Genomic DNA, 15,620 nt, shown 5'->3' with positions numbered 1-15,620 from the left:
TCGCTTGCCCTCTGTTCCCCAGTTACTCTGAATTTCTTATAACCTTGGTCAGCGGGCTAACCTGCCTCCTTTTCTCTGGACGTTTACAAGTTGAGCATGACACGTTTTCATATCTACTCAAAACAATTATATATGAATATGTTTTCATCCATGTTTTGAAAATTATCATAACTAAGATAAATTAAAAACACTTTAAGTTTGTAACTTACAAACTTCACGTGTGTTGAAAATTCATCTAATTTGGTGAAAAGAACCTTAATATGAACATTTTTTTTTTTGACAACTTTGTTAATATGAACATTTTGTTATCTAATCTATTTCTTTTATAAGAAGGTAGAGGTTAATATTGTTCTAGGTTGGCCCATCAGTTAAATTACACAATATGTTATTATTGAAATACAGTGAACTTTTAATAATTAGATGAAACAAATCTGTCGTCAAAAATAAAAAGTAGATGAAACAAATCCATTAGGCAGGATAAGATCTACATATATTTTCTAATATTTCCTATTTTAAAAGTTTTTCATTTAGTATTTTATTATTTTCTATCATATTTTTGTTTTATTTAATCATGGCTTAAACTATTAGATTTTGTAGTTTTTTTGGTTTATGGTTGTCAAATCCTATAAATACAAGAACTTAGTATGTCACATTTCACACATCACATTATAAACAAAAGAAGTTCGAGCATATAATAAAACATGTCTGCAAAACAGATTTTCGAGAAGTTCGACAAGAACAAAAACGGTAAACTCTCGCTAGACGAGTTCCGTGAAGCGGTTCTTGCTTTCTCTCTAAACATTTCTGAGAAAGAAGTCACACAAATGTTCAAGGACATTGATGTGGATGGTGATGGCGAGCTCAGCTCCGACGAGTTTGCTTCATCTGTTGATAAAATGTTGAAAGAAGCTTTTGCTTTATGCGATGCTGACGGTGACGGAAAGATTACTTCCAGTGAGTTCCATGCAGCCATGATTGGGCTTGGGAAGGAATGCACTGAAGAGAAATGTGCCGAGATGGTTAAAACCGTTGATGCAGATGGCAATGGTTATCTGAGCTTCGAAGAGTTTATGGTTATGATAATCGGCGAATTTTAAGATATAAGTTATCTGCTTGCTTAGTAGTAATTGTGTTTAGTTATATAATAATTAGTAAAGCTTATTGATGTTTATTATCATCGGTTTAGAGGTTTCTCGACCGTACTTTTATCTTTATAAACAAATTCAAGTGCATGTTGTTGTATACTGCACTTAGTTAGGTGATTAGTCGCATTCATTCAATACTTTTTAATATTTAAAGATTTTGATTTACTTATACTGCAACTTACAAATTTAACTAGGTGATTCGTCCATGCATACATAATACTTTTCTAATATTTGAAGATTTGATTTTTTTCATATATGTATACTAATTTATATATATTTTATGACAACAGTGAATTATATTTAATTATATATGTAATTATATTTTATATGTGAAATATTATTTTTTTCAAAAATTAAAGTTTATTTTTAAATATAAATTTAATTTTTGGATATAAATATAATTTTCATTTGATTGAATTAAAATATATTTTGGATTCAAAATCAAATCAAGTTTTAAATCATTTTCAGCAATCCCATTATAATTTAATGGCTACGTATTTTGGACTAAAGTTTTCTAACATAACATTTTTAGAAGAGAGACAAATAGAAAAAGACAAAAGAGAACAAAAGAGATCAATTCTGTGTGTCGGAAGAGGCTACTGAGTACTGAATACTAGCAATTAGCGAGAGAATCTGAGGAAAATGGGAGGGGGAGATGATGTGGGTTCGCCAGTCCTAGTCGGTGCTCTGATTCTGGATGTTCACGCAAAGCCTTCTTCAACCGCACCAATCTCCGGAACCACCGTCCCAGGCCAGGTTGGGTTCTCATAACTCTCTCTCTCTCTCTCTCTCCCTCTCTCGTGTGCAATCAAATCTCGTCTATACTTGATCCAATCATAAGATTGAATCTAAAGGAAGAAAAACAAATCATAAGTCAATGATCTTGCGAACCTCATGTGTGTGACGTGACTATAGTTGTTTTATATATGCTTCTTATGTTTTGTAAAAGGTGTTGTTTGCACCTGGTGGTGTAGCGAGAAATGTAGCTGAATGCATCTTCAAGCTTGGAATAAGACCCTTCATGATTGGTGCTTTGGGGATCGATGGCCCAGGTCTGTTTCAACACTCTTCTCTTCATTGAACTCTTTCTTCTGAGAGCTTAATATGGCTTCTTTTCACAGCCAGTGTATTATTGAAAGACTGGCAGCTCTCTACCGAAGGTTAGATTAAATAAGCAAATCGATTGATGCATGATTTAGTTGAAAAGTCTTTTGAGCTATCCAGGAATCTTGAGACGTGAAGACATCACTACTCCCATTGTATCTCTTGTATATGACATTCACGGAGAAGTTGCTGCTGGCGTTGCCCGTGTGGATGCTGTTGTACGTATCTTCTCATTCTCAGCCAGTTATGACTTTATCGTTCGTTTTACAATGTTTCCTCTGGCAGGAGAAGTTTCTGACACCTGACTGGATCCAGCGGTTTGAACCAAACATAAGCTCCGCTCCTGTCCTTGTGATTGATGCCAATCTTAGCGATCTTGCTTTGGAAGCATCTTGCAAATGTACTTCTTAATACTTCCTCCGTTTGATTGTCTCTCTTCCTAACGAAGATTTTTTTTTCTTCAAGTGGCTGCAGAGTTCAATGTTCCTGTCTGGTTTGAGCCCGTGTCTGTCACAAAGTCCCAGAGAATCGCCTCAATCGCCAAGTATGTGAGTGTTATGTCTCCACACTCGTCAATGTTTACGTGAAATCAAAAAAGGATTTATGTTTTGTTTTCTGAATAGGTAACTGTAGTATCACCAAACCAACACGAGCTCATAGCAATGGCCAACACTCTCTGCGCAAGGAACATGTTCAAAACCCTTGAACCAGAAGTCAACAAGCTTTTACCACAAGATGTTTTCTGTGCGTTGAAGCCAGCTATTTTGGTTCTTCTTGAAACTGGTATTAAAGTTGTTATTGTAACACTTGGCTCCAATGGAGCTCTCCTATGCTCAAAGGGTAATCCGAATAAGGCTCTCGACATAAACCGGAAGCTTAGTGGAGAGATGTTCAAAAGGGTACAATTCACATGTTCACCGAACCGGTTTTCTGAACCGGGATTGAGTCACGGCTCGAGTCTTTTTGCGATGCATTTCCCAACCGTCCCAGCCAAAGTCAAGAAGCTTACTGGTGCAGGGGATTGCCTAGTAGGCGGTACAGTTGCGTCGCTGAGCGATGGTTTAGATCTGTTCCAGAGTTTAGCGGTTGGCATTGCTTCTGCTAAAGCTGCGGTTGAGTCAGATGATAATGTGCCTCCTGAGTTCGACCTCGATCTTCTTACTGGTATGGACTAACAATTCTTGTCTGAATTATGTTTTGGTTGGGTCTGAACCGGTTTACACTTTTGCATACAGATGATGCGGAGTTGGTTTACAGTGGCGCCAGGATGTTGTTGGCTCATCAGTCAATGCTGTGAAGAATGATCTTGTTTCTTCTTTATTTGGCTTGGTTTTTGTTTATTGTTTGTGTACTATTCCATCTAATAGATAAACTTGGACCATTTGTTTAGTAGGACTGCACCAGGTAATAACAGAGAAACCGCCCTGTTTCTCGTTAGTATATAGTATTACTAAAATCAGTTTATGAGAGATCATTTTTTTCATGTCTTTGTAGTAACACTAACACGTTAAGTAATTCTGTTCTCACATCCAACCATTGATGGTTATAAAAATAGTCATATTAGAAAACGGGTGTTAAATAAAAACCAGAATTTAAACGGTTTTGAATTTGGTACAGTTTTAATATCAAAGTGACACATCGGAAGAAACAGTTTTTTACGTCACTGTTGGACCCAAATCCATTACAAAGGAGTTGGGAATATTTATCGGCCTAACTCACGGATATCTGGAACGCGAGGAGGAAGAGCATAAGATGACCGTGGGACCTCGGCTTCAGAGAAGACCGATGTTTATGCGCCGGCACTGGTCATTCTTCTATTATGACAGACAGACTTTTGTTTTTGCTCTGCTTATTAGTCTCTCCGTTTCAGAAAGATATATATGTTTTAGGTTTTTCACACTTACTAAAAAAAATATCAAATTTTAGTTTCCAATACAATATTTTACATTATCAACTATTTCCCACAACTTTTGATCAATAAAATATTTATAATTATTATTATGTTTTTTTGAAATTTATAATTTTCAATTAATTTATGTATTGAAAATATAAAACATATATCTTTTTGAAACAATTTTTTTTCTCTAAAATATAGATCTTTGTGAAACGGATGAAATACTAAACATAGTTAAATTATGAAGGTCTCATAGTCTCACTCTTTAATGGTTGTTTTGTAAAGAGAAGTCAATCTCTTCTCTCATCAAACTGTCATTTGTAGTATTTAAAAACCGGATCGACCCGATAGTTAGATCGGGTTTGACAATGAATTGATTATATAGCCGGGTTGGATGTAATAACTGATTTGACCATGAATCCGTCACATGAAAATTGGGTTAATTAGATAGTCTACGTTTGGTTTAATTACTCGTTATATTCTGACTTTTTCTAAGATTCAAACCCACCAAAGCAAAAGAAGTCGAAAAAGAAAACACAAGATTCAAGCCCACCAAATCTACTTGCATATAACACATAGATACACACATATAATATTAAAATATTAAATTCTACAGATGACAAACAAACAAAGAAAGATAGACTCCCAATAAAGGCGCAATTAAAAACCGGTCAGAAATACACCAACTGTGAGAGTGAAGTTATTGCTCAACCACTTCCTCTAACTCATAACTGCAATCTCCAGACTTCACCACCGATACACAGAGACTTTTATTAACCTCAATACGTTTTTTTCAATCTTCAAATAGACATTCACATTCCTCATCTTCCTCATTCACCATTCCCGTTTCATCTTTATTTGTAAGGGTAATATTAATACACATATGGCTGCAGCTGCTGATCATGTGGTGATAATGGAAGAAGGACGGCAAGCCACCGCAGAGCATCCATCGGCAGGACCGGTTTATCGATGTAAATACGCTAAAGATGGCCTCCTCGATCTTCCTGCTGATCTTGATTCTCCTTGGCAGCTATTTAGGTATGGATTTTGACACCCTTTACGATTGTAAAGTAATTAATTGTTGGTCCAGTGCTGATTAATTCTGCTAAGCAATAAAAATTCATGTGTGATAAATGTTAAATACTATTTATTGCATTAATATAAGCTGTTTAACTAAAAGTACATATATCAAGAAAAATAGTTTTTCAAAACTTATAACTGAACTTTATAAAGTAAGTATCGTTTAATTAATCATACAAAAAAAATAGAATATATTTGGTTACACAATATCCAAAAATATAAAAGTTACATAGAAATATGAAACCAATATATAATAAAAATATATATATTTCTGTATAACTTACATTACAGAACAGCAGAAGTATATGTTTTCTAGGGTATACTGTATACATAATAACAGAACTTGTCTTGCTTCTTGTATGTATTATTGTTCCAGTGAGGCTGTGAAGCAATATCCGAATGAGCAAATGTTAGGCCGGCGCGTAACGGTTGATTCCAAGGTAAAAAAAAGCTATATAACATTTTAGTGTTGACCACTAAATAACTTCATTTCAATTTATTCTGTCAACAAATTTATATCATTTTTGATGTGTTTCATATCATTTGAAATAATGTGTATATAGGTCGGTCCATACACATGGATCACATATAGGGAAGCTCACGATGCTGCATTGCGGATTGGATCAGCAATCAGAAGCCGAGGCGTTAATCCGGTACCTTCCTATCTCCTATAATAATGTTTTCGTTCCAATCAATCATGTATATAGATCAACCGGAAGTTATAGGCGAAATCATAGTTTGTCTAAATTCTTTTTTTTTTTTTTGTGGATTAGGGAAACTGTTGTGGAATATACGGATCTAATTGTCCAGAATGGATTATCGCGATGGAGGTATAACAAAACTTTTGGCTTGATTCATAATTATAAAATTTTGGGTTTAAATATTTTTTTCCTCTATCATAGAGTATCTCTAATCAGTTATATTGCAGGCCTGCATGAGCCAAGGGATAACTTATGTACCTCTATACGACAGTTTAGGTAAGTTACCTGGACATATATTACATATAATCAATACTAGTTCAAGATTTATCTGAAAATTAATTAGGCTTAACCTAATCCAAATTTTTATATGGATGAAACAGGTGTAAACGCTGTAGAGTTCATCATCAACCATGCCGAGGTTTCGCTGGTATTCGTTCAAGAGAAGGCACTTTCCTCCGTAAGTCCATTTTTGGTCGAATCAGTCATGCTATAGATTCCATTATACGTTTCTTATCATACAAGAAAAGGTTATTTTTTCTTCTTCTAATTTATTCTTGGGAGCTTTTGTGCAGATCTTAGCATGCCGCAAGGGATGTTCTTCGAATTTGAAGAGTAAGTTAGATGGTTTTAATGGAAAAAAAAATCAGTGATCCGATGTAAAATTCATTCTAATATGTTGTTTGAACCAATGATTTTATCTTCTCTTTCAGCTATTGTGAGCTTTGGTGAAGTCTCGATTACTCAAAAGGAAGAAGCTGAGAACCAATGTGTTTCGTTATTTTCTTGGCATGAGTTCTTACTAATGGTTAGTCTGTTTTTATTTATTCCAAAGATTCAACTTTTTGTGGGTCTTTGACTAGTAACCAGGTTATTATGTTTTCAGGGAAACTCGGATGAGACAACACTTCCTCGTAAGCAAAAAACAGACATATGCACAATAATGTACACAAGCGGGACGACAGGAGAGCCCAAAGGTGTAATCTTAAGCAATGCAGCGATTATGGTCGAAGTTTTATCCATTGATAAAATGCTTCAAGTCACCGATCGATCGGTAATTTATCTTTTTAAGAATATCATACATTTGTGATGTTCGTTACTTCGTTTCGTTGTCCCTAGCATAGAGACGAACAATACGTTTTGTCGTTCGTTTTATAATATCATTAGAGATTAGAGCCATATTTAAGGGAATGACATTTATTTATATTTTTTGGAATTTTGTAGTGCGACACAAGTGATTTGTTTTTCTCGTACTTGCCATTAGCACATTGTTATGATCAAGTCATGGAGATCTACTTTTTATCCAGAGGCTCCTCTGTTGGATACTGGCGTGGCGTAAGCAAATTTATTTTTAAAAAGTTTAAACCCCTTTATTTTATTACTTTTCACAAAATTGCTCTCTTATATTTGTTTCTAGGACATTCGGTACTTGATGGATGATGTTCATGCACTGAAACCAACTGTGTTTTGCGGTGTTCCACGAGTTTACGACAAACTCTATGCTGGTAATAGATTTGATCAAATCGAAAAATCTTGCGCTCTCTTGTTTTTTTAATAAGAATTTAAAGAAATTATTTTGTGAGTTTAGGTGTAATGCAAAAAATCTCAGCTGGTGGTTTGATACGCAAGAAACTCTTCGATTTGGCTTATAACTAGTGAGTTCTCTCTGTTTCTTCAAATAAGAACAATGGGCCTTCGAAATATATGAATGTGAATCTGTGTCTGTATCATCATCTTGTGAGTACAGTAAATTGGGGAATATGAGAAAAGGATTGTCTCAAGAAGAAGCTTCTCCTCGTCTAGACAGACTTATGTTCGATAAGGTCAGTGTGACACGCAGGAAAATAGAAGATTACTAAAAAATGAAGATTTATATTACAGTTTTTATATATCTATGCTTCTGAAATACTATATAGAGGATATCTTGGATAAAAATATGTAATAGACTTACAAATTTTGGAACTGAATTGTCAGATAAAAGATGCATTAGGAGGAAGAGCTCATATGTTGTTATCAGGTGCAGCACCTTTACCTCGTCATGTAGAGGAGTTCTTGAGAATCATCCCTGCCTCTAATCTCTCTCAAGGTTATGGTAAGTCTACATATATAAACGGATATTTTAGTATACTCAATGTCTTTATTGGTTTCGGCTAAACCTACTTCAATTACGGTAATGTGACAGGATTGACTGAGAGTTGTGGAGGGAGCTTCACGACTTTAGCAGGAGTATTTTCTATGGTGGGGACAGTGGGTGTGCCAATGCCTACGGTGGAGGCAAGGCTAGTTTCTGTACCAGAGATGGGTTATGAAGCTTTTTCCGGGGATGTGGCTAGAGGAGAGATTTGTCTTAGAGGAAATTCAATGTTCTCTGGTTACCACAAAAGACAAGACCTAACTGATCAAGTCGTGATCAATGGATGGTTCCACACAGGTATTGTTGATCTTTTTTTCTTAACTCAGAACTCATAAGCAGTTAACTTTTTGACTGTTTAAACTCAGAACTCATAAGAGCACATTTATCGCCGTATATAAACAAAGGTTTTAAGGCGTGGGTCCCGCATAATTTAGTAAAAACGTATGCAAAAGTAACGAAATAGGAGACGTCTTTGGTGTGTCTTTAGTGCTGTTTACGGGCCCAATAACATGTAGCGGCACGCGATTGGTTCCTTCTTTTAAAAAAAAAGAAAAAAAAAACAAAATAAGAAACCCAATGCGATAATGGTTCTCTAAGCAGTTAACTTTTTTTTATGTTTGTAGGAGATATTGGGGAATGGCAAGAAGATGGATCGATGAAGATCATAGATAGGAAGAAGAACATCTTCAAGTTGTCTCAAGGTGAATATGTTGCTGTCGAAAACCTCGAGAACACTTACTCAAGATGCCCTCTCATTGCTCAGGTATGTATTTAGTGATATATCTAAGTTAAAACAACATTTCTTCAATACTATATTTATAGTATGTGTTATCTAATAATATTATCTACCAATAATGTTATAGATATGGATCTATGGAAACAGTTTCGAGTCTTTTCTGGTAGCAGTGGTTGTACCCGAGAGAAAGGCTATTGAAGATTGGGCTAAACTTAATAACCAATCATCTCCCAATGATTTTGAATCTCTATGTCAAAATCTCAAAGCTCAAAAATACTTCTTGGATGAGCTTAACTCTACCGCAAAGCAATACCAAGTACGTATACTTTTTTACCCAATTTTAAATTTTGAAATGATTTATTACTTTTAATAATGTCTTTCTTTTAATGTATTTGTAGCTTAAAGGGTTCGAAATGTTAAAAGCGGTTCATTTGGAACCAAACCTTTTCGATATTGAAAGAGATCTTATAACTCCAACTTTCAAGTTGAAAAGGCCACAGCTCCTCAAACATTACAAGGTGACCCTTTCTCTACTCAATTTCTTCTTTTGTGTTAGGTCCGATTGATTTTTTTTGCCATTAATTTACGTTTGCGTTTCCATGTTACGTGTAAATGCATACGTAAACGAAAACATAACAAATCGGGACTTAATGCCACATAATATGGATCACCAGAATCAGATTTGTGATCTATGCAAATGTACTAATAACTCTGGACATGTCCTGCATATTAATTGTTTACTAACACAACTAAACTTTGTTAATTTCAGAGCATAATTGATCAACTTTACACCGAAGCAAAGGCGTCCAGAGCATAGAACCGAACGGCTATTCATTTTCCGATGTTTTTTTAGTTGTATGATATGTCAACATTGTATTCGAATCCTCTTATCATATATTATTCATATGATACACTTTACATTATATATTGTTATAAGAAAATTTTACCAAGGAATTTTACCAAGTGAACGCGCTACAGAAAATTCGTCAACTTATATGACAATTAATTTCAGGGCAGATAGCTGTAACAAAAAATTTAATACATCGAAATATGCGATGTGATAATTACGTGGAAAGCCAAATGAAATTGTTACCCACACGATCTTTGAATACCTACCAGCATTACAAGCATGGACACTACCATCAACACCGTCAGGTTCTCAAATTTTCCATATATCAAGTATGTACACCAATATGGGTTATTTTTTTTGGAGAAAGAATACCATTATGAGGCAGGAAGATGATAGAAAACCCTTACCCTTGAATAATATGGTACATCTGGAAGATAAGAAATGATAAGCTATTCAGGGGGATAGATAGGAACCATATGGAACTAGTCAGATATGCAGAGAGTGAATGTCTGGCTTGGTATAATGCTAAGGATTCTATACCTACTCCCCCACATGTACCAATTGTTGAAGAAACACAAGCCTTAAGCTTGGATAATATGTGTATGGTGGATGGTTCATGGACATCCACAGATCGATTCAGCGGTATTGGATGGGTTTGGAAGGACAACACGGGGAAGATCCAACTTATGGGGACATAGAACTTAAGAAGGCGGGAGACAGCATTACATTCGGAACTGGAAGCGTTGAAATGGGCGATGGAGAGCATGCTTCAGCATTCAACCTGCCAAAGCTTTGGAACAGATTGTAAAGACCTGATCGCGATGATAAATGATCCCCTAGCATGGCCAAACTTTTCAACGGAGCTGGAAGTCATTCAAATTATCATGATGTGCTATTCGGATTTCAAGATCACCTACGTGCCAAGAATGCAAAATGAAATTGCTGATTCTTTAGCTAGGAATGCTCGCTCTTTTCACAGATCTCTATGCTTTATTGGTTGTTCTATTCCGGTCTGGTTATCCAGACCACCTCATGTTTGAGTAATAGAATAGCCGTTTGTTGCCAAGAAAAAAGAAAAAAAATTTAAAAGTAAAATTTTAGGTTACTCTTGTATTTTACTGTTAGTGGTATGTTCCCGTGAAAGTTTCACTGCAGAGTTTTGATCTAGTTATGTGTGGGTTGACATTTGTCTGAAAGGTGATAGGTTTGGTTCTATAAATTATGTCAATGTTGGTTTCGCTTAATTTTGTTAGTTTTGAGGATGGCTCTTTGGGTGTTAAAAGCAGCCATGTTCGAGAAGTCCATAGTGTGAATGTTATCATTTGTGTTAAACTGTTTGTTTGTTGTATATTTTCATTGCAGGACCGGCTTCTTTTTAAAAATATTAGGCTTATTTTATACCCACTACTATATTTGGAGGGCTGTGTGGATTTTGTGGTCTGTTTCTGTATATCATGTTATTTCGGCCGTAGTAAATAGTAAGCAATGATTGGGTTTTATTTCAAAATCTGTATCGGGTGAAACTTATTGTTTGCCGTCTCACCCCTTTCCTCGCTGTCGATACTATTATGCAAGATACTACGGCATTGCGACCCTTTCCCCAGAGCTGCAATCTTTTATGGAGGTTCTCAGACTTCTTATTATCAAAACCCATTGGTTAGGTTCTTCAACGTCGATTGCAGGCTTTAGGATTACAAATAAAGCTTTTTTATGGGTCTTTTCTCTCCTTAGCCATATCTATCCTTCGTTATGTTTTAATTATTTTCGTTTATGTGTTTACCGTCTTATTCCATTGGACCTTTAGTTTAATATAAGCATTTGGTGTTCAAAATAATATGATTTTTCAATAATAATGTTTTTGCCTCATTGGACGTGGTTTTTAGCTGTGGTGAAGGAAATGAAGATACATGTTAGTATGCCATAATGTTTATACTTGGTGTGGTAAGTATATTGTTGTTTATTGTATGTGTATATTGTTGGCAATATATCGCCATTTTAGGCAAAAACAACATCTGTCACAGTTTATGCCTCATTATCTAAGTTTTTTTGATCATATTACATTATAACCTCTTTAAATTAATACTTTATAAATTAACTTATATTAAAAAATTTTATAAAACAATATAATTTTGTAGTTTCAAATTAAGTTTTTTTGGTTCAATTAGTATATCGATAAATTAATATTTTTATAAATTAATAAAAAAAATTATAGTTTTAGTGTAGTTTTAACATTATTAGTTTATAGATGTTTCACTGACCAATTTTCTACTTTAATTTTATACTATGCAGGGTCCACTACTCCCTTTTTTTTTAACAAGACCCACTACTCCCTAAAAACTGTCGATTAAAAACCTAAATAAGATAGTATTGTGTACGTAGAACAGTTTTAAAATATATGATTTTCCTATATGTGAAAAATCATAAACGTAACAAAGGTGGGATTTACTTATAATTAAAATCAAACATGATTCAAAAACATTTATTTAACCAAACAAATCTGTTTTGTTTTCAACGATGAAAAATGAAAACCTTAATTAAAAAATAAAAACCACCAAATTTGTAACTAACTATCAACCTTTAATAACTCGGAATTCATATAAATGTTATTTTCAACATTGTAATTTAATATCTAAGAAAAAAATTATCAATAAATATATTTTCAATAATTTATATTTTAATTTTAACCGATGTTATTACTAATAAGAAGAGCAAATTAATAAAAAAGAACTATCTTAACTAAATTTTATAAGTTGAAACATAAAATTAAAATCAAACGAGATGACTTAAATAAATGGCTTATCCTACATTGATTCAGATCTAAAATAATAAAACACCAAAATAATTATTTATGAATATGTGTTATGTGTAAAAATAATAAAATATTTTAAATATAAAATATTTAAATCAATAAAAATTAATTTTACAATGAATATTTTATTAATAATATGATAATAATATGTTATAACTTAGCATAACTATAAAACTTTATTTTTTGTCGAGAACATTACAAACTCATATTAACTCTATAAAGCACACCGGGAGATGTTGATCCATGTGAACGACGAAAAACGTTTGTTTTCTGACACTGCGTGCTAGGTTATCCGCCTATATATTTTTCGTCCTTGGTAAATGGATAATATCTGATCGTATGAATCTCTCTTTCAGACTCTTAATATCCAAATAACTTGCAAAAGCTGGCTATTCTTCTGGTTCCGAAACCATCTTCACCAATTGAGAACAATCCGTTGCAAACGTAACCTGAAATTGTCGTAAGTTTCTCATACATTCCATAGCCCATAGTAGCGCCTCCATCTCTGCATGCAAGGGAGTTAGAGTAGCATGTACATTCCTTGCTCCCATCAGCCCCTCAAATCCTTCTAAAGTACTGAACCAACCCGACCAGAGAAAATATCTCTCTCTTTCCATGATCCATCTGTAAAACACCATCTTCCGGGAATTGACGGAAGAGTCGTGACCTGAACCTGTGTTCCCGTCTTCTGGTCATTCAAAAGTTGTGCTTCTGCTCAGAGTGTGGATTCCGTTTCGGCCAATTTAAGAGTGTCCCTAGGATCTATATCCAGATTACTAAAAACCTTATTTTTTCTTCCTTTCCAAATGTACCAAACTATCTAAGCAAACTGATGATCCTACATCTGTGGAGCAACTCTCAAAAAGAGATGATCCATATTTGCAAAAAGAGAACTTGTTGGGAAAATGACTGGATTTGTTGGAATCTTGGAAAGGGTCCAAACCTAAAGTGCTGGAGGACATTCAAAGAAGACATGGTTAATCAAATCCTCATCCGCTCCACATCTTGCACAACATATATCTCCTTGCATCTCTCGTGCCTGCATATTCTTCTTAACTGCTACACACCCTGATATCAATTGCCAAAGAAAATGTTTTATTTTTGGTTAACACCGTATTTTCCAACAAAATGCCTTCAGAACATCTACTGTAAGTGGTGGTCTTTCCTTATCTGTGTAGATCCGCTCTACTTGGTATCCTGATTTAAACGTAAATTTTTCATTGTTTGTGAAATGCCATCCTTACCTATCAACCATCTGATTTCTGCTCAATGGTATACTTTCTATGATTTTCACATCCTGTGGGTCTACCAAAGCCCGTAGGGCCTGCAAATTCCATCTTCGCGAAGTGGAGTCAATAAGGGAATCCACTGTAAGGTCTGGATACAAATTGTGTTGATTTTTATTGGCTGGTCTCGGGCGAGTGGTGGGGAGTCGAGGATCGTTCCATACAGATATATAGGATCTTGTTTCCATCCTTTTGATTAGTCCTTTGCTTACAAGAGATCTAGCAGATACAATACTCCTCCAGCCGTATGACGGAGAGTATGAACGAATCGGTTCAATGTGTGAGGCATTCCTATAATACCTACCCTTGAAAACTCGAGAAAATAAAGTGTTTGGTTTCTCTATTAGCATCCAGAACTGCTTACCAAGCATTGCTGTATTGAAATCAGTTATATCCTTAAAACCTAAACCCCCGTATTCCTTACTGACCCATGCTTTGTCCCATGACTTCCAATGCAGTCCTCTTGTACTACCCCCAGGACTCAACCAAAATTGTGCTACTGCACTCGTTAATTTTTTTGCGGTTGCCTTAGGTAACCGATAACAAGACATCGTATGGTTCGGCATCGCCATAATCACTGATTTGATGATCACTTCATTTCCTCTTTTTGTAAAAAATTTAAAAGTCCAACCATTGACCCTATTATTTAGACGATCCTGCACAAAACCAAAGACTTGAATCTTAGAACCTACAAGATTTTCCGGTAATCCTAAGTAAGATCCCATTCCCCCAAATTATGTATACCCAAAATATATCTTAACTCCTGTCTGACCGATTCCTCAATCTTATGTTCAAGTTGAATCGAAGGCTTTTCAAAATTTATCAGTTGACCTGAAACCACCTCGTATTCTTTTAAAATCCTGAGAATGGTATGACATTCTTCCTTTTGAGCTTTGCAGAAGGACAAACTATCATCCACAAAAAGCAGATGGGAAATTGATGGGCATGCTCTGGCTACCTTAATTCCTGTTAATTGTTCCTCTCGCTCTGCCTTCCTAATATTTGCAATCAGTGCCTCATTATACAAAATAAATAAGTAGGGGATAACAGATCTGCTTGTCGTAATTAAACCTCTGTGTGGCACAATAAGACCTCGTGGTTGTCCATTTAGGAGAATCCTATATTGAACCGATGATATACACTCTATCATTAATTTAATCCAATGCTGGTGAAAGCCCATCTTCTGCAGTAATGCCTTAGTAAATTCATATTCTATCCTATCATACGCTTTATTCATATATGTTTTAACTGCCATATACTTTTCGTGACACGCTTTATTAGTCTGTAATCCATGAATCATTTCGTGGGCTATAAGAATATTGCCAGATATCAAACATCCTGTCCCAAATGCCGATTAAGTCTCCAAGACGAGAGAGGCTAAATAGATTTTCAACCTACACATAAAACCTTCGATATTATTTTATATCCTACATTACATAGACTAATTGGCCGCAATTCTGTCATCCTTGTAGGCCGTTCTGTCTTTGGAATCATACAATATTAGTAATATTTAAGCTTGATTCCATTTCACCCGAAACAAGAAAATTATTCACCATCTCTACCAAATCACTCTTAATAATATGTCATGAGTGCTGAAAGAAAAGAGCTGTCATGCCATCCGGTCCTGGTGATTTTTCTGGGTGCATCATGAATATAGCCTCTCTGACCTCATCCTCAGTCGCCATTCTCAATAACCGTTGATTCATCTGAGAAGTAATCCCCAGCGTTATCTCTGAGAAACAAAATGTCAAACTCCAATGGAGAGGTGGTACTAAATAGTTCTTCAAAGTAGTCTACTGCCACTTTTTTTACTCCATTATCCTCCGTACTCCAATTTCCGGCTGCATCATGTAGTCTGACAATCCTATTACGTACCCTTCGTTG

The 15,620-nt window shown here is 35.1% G+C and overlaps 3 protein-coding genes across 5 annotated transcripts; all 3 read left to right on the top strand.

Moving 5' to 3' along the window:
• Window positions 1-183: 183 nt before the first annotated feature.
• On the top strand, window positions 184-1,262 carry LOC103868654 (probable calcium-binding protein CML34). Its single transcript, XM_009146735.3, has one exon. The coding sequence runs from the start codon at window positions 702-704 to the stop codon at window positions 1,095-1,097; it is 396 nt and encodes a 131-aa protein (XP_009144983.1). The 5' UTR covers window positions 184-701; the 3' UTR covers window positions 1,098-1,262.
• Window positions 1,263-1,500: 238 nt separating this feature from the next.
• Window positions 1,501-3,732, top strand: LOC103868653. 3 transcript variants are annotated; one of them, XM_009146733.3, is made up of 8 exons: window positions 1,501-1,901; window positions 2,095-2,197; window positions 2,271-2,305; window positions 2,370-2,467; window positions 2,535-2,649; window positions 2,715-2,797; window positions 2,873-3,413; window positions 3,485-3,732. In XM_009146733.3, the coding sequence occupies exons 2-8, from the start codon at window positions 2,136-2,138 to the stop codon at window positions 3,544-3,546; spliced, it is 996 nt and encodes a 331-aa protein (XP_009144981.1). In that variant the 5' UTR covers window positions 1,501-1,901; window positions 2,095-2,135; the 3' UTR covers window positions 3,547-3,732. The 3 variants fall into 3 exon arrangements, with proteins under 3 accessions (XP_009144981.1, XP_009144979.1, XP_009144980.1); XM_009146731.3 differs by having other exon boundaries at window positions 2,267-2,305; XM_009146732.3 differs by lacking the exon at window positions 2,271-2,305.
• Window positions 3,733-4,821: 1,089 nt separating this feature from the next.
• LOC103868651 (long chain acyl-CoA synthetase 2) lies at window positions 4,822-9,754 on the top strand. Its single transcript, XM_009146730.3, has 19 exons — window positions 4,822-5,181; window positions 5,600-5,663; window positions 5,787-5,876; window positions 5,997-6,053; window positions 6,152-6,200; window positions 6,305-6,381; window positions 6,497-6,536; window positions 6,635-6,729; window positions 6,808-6,975; window positions 7,146-7,256; window positions 7,339-7,426; window positions 7,510-7,576; window positions 7,669-7,744; window positions 7,896-8,013; window positions 8,104-8,352; window positions 8,679-8,818; window positions 8,919-9,107; window positions 9,190-9,309; window positions 9,561-9,754. Exons 1-19 carry the CDS (start codon window positions 5,027-5,029, stop codon window positions 9,606-9,608), a joined length of 2,001 nt encoding a protein of 666 aa, XP_009144978.1. The 5' UTR covers window positions 4,822-5,026; the 3' UTR covers window positions 9,609-9,754.
• Window positions 9,755-15,620: the final 5,866 nt, after the last annotated feature.

This window comes from Brassica rapa, chromosome A05 (assembly GCF_000309985.2).
Source record: "Brassica rapa cultivar Chiifu-401-42 chromosome A05, CAAS_Brap_v3.01, whole genome shotgun sequence".
Taxonomy (NCBI): Eukaryota; Viridiplantae; Streptophyta; class Magnoliopsida; order Brassicales; family Brassicaceae; genus Brassica; species Brassica rapa.
This window is presented reverse-complemented; position numbering and strand designations above follow the sequence as displayed.

Coding starts and splice junctions, on each gene's coding strand:
- LOC103868654 (XM_009146735.3), top strand. CDS start 702: ATGTCTGCAAAACAGATTTTCGAGAAGTTCGACAAGAACAAAAACGGT.
- LOC103868653 (XM_009146731.3), top strand. CDS start 1,788: ATGGGAGGGGGAGATGATGTGGGTTCGCCAGTCCTAGTCGGTGCTCTG. Junction 1,902..2,094: donor GAACCACCGTCCCAGGCCAG/GTTGGGTTCTCA, acceptor GTTTTGTAAAAG/GTGTTGTTTGCACCTGGTGG. Junction 2,798..2,872: donor TCGCCTCAATCGCCAAGTAT/GTGAGTGTTATG, acceptor TTTTCTGAATAG/GTAACTGTAGTATCACCAAA.
- LOC103868651 (XM_009146730.3), top strand. CDS start 5,027: ATGGCTGCAGCTGCTGATCATGTGGTGATAATGGAAGAAGGACGGCAA. Junction 5,664..5,786: donor GCGTAACGGTTGATTCCAAG/GTAAAAAAAAGC, acceptor ATGTGTATATAG/GTCGGTCCATACACATGGAT. Junction 6,976..7,145: donor TTCAAGTCACCGATCGATCG/GTAATTTATCTT, acceptor GGAATTTTGTAG/TGCGACACAAGTGATTTGTT.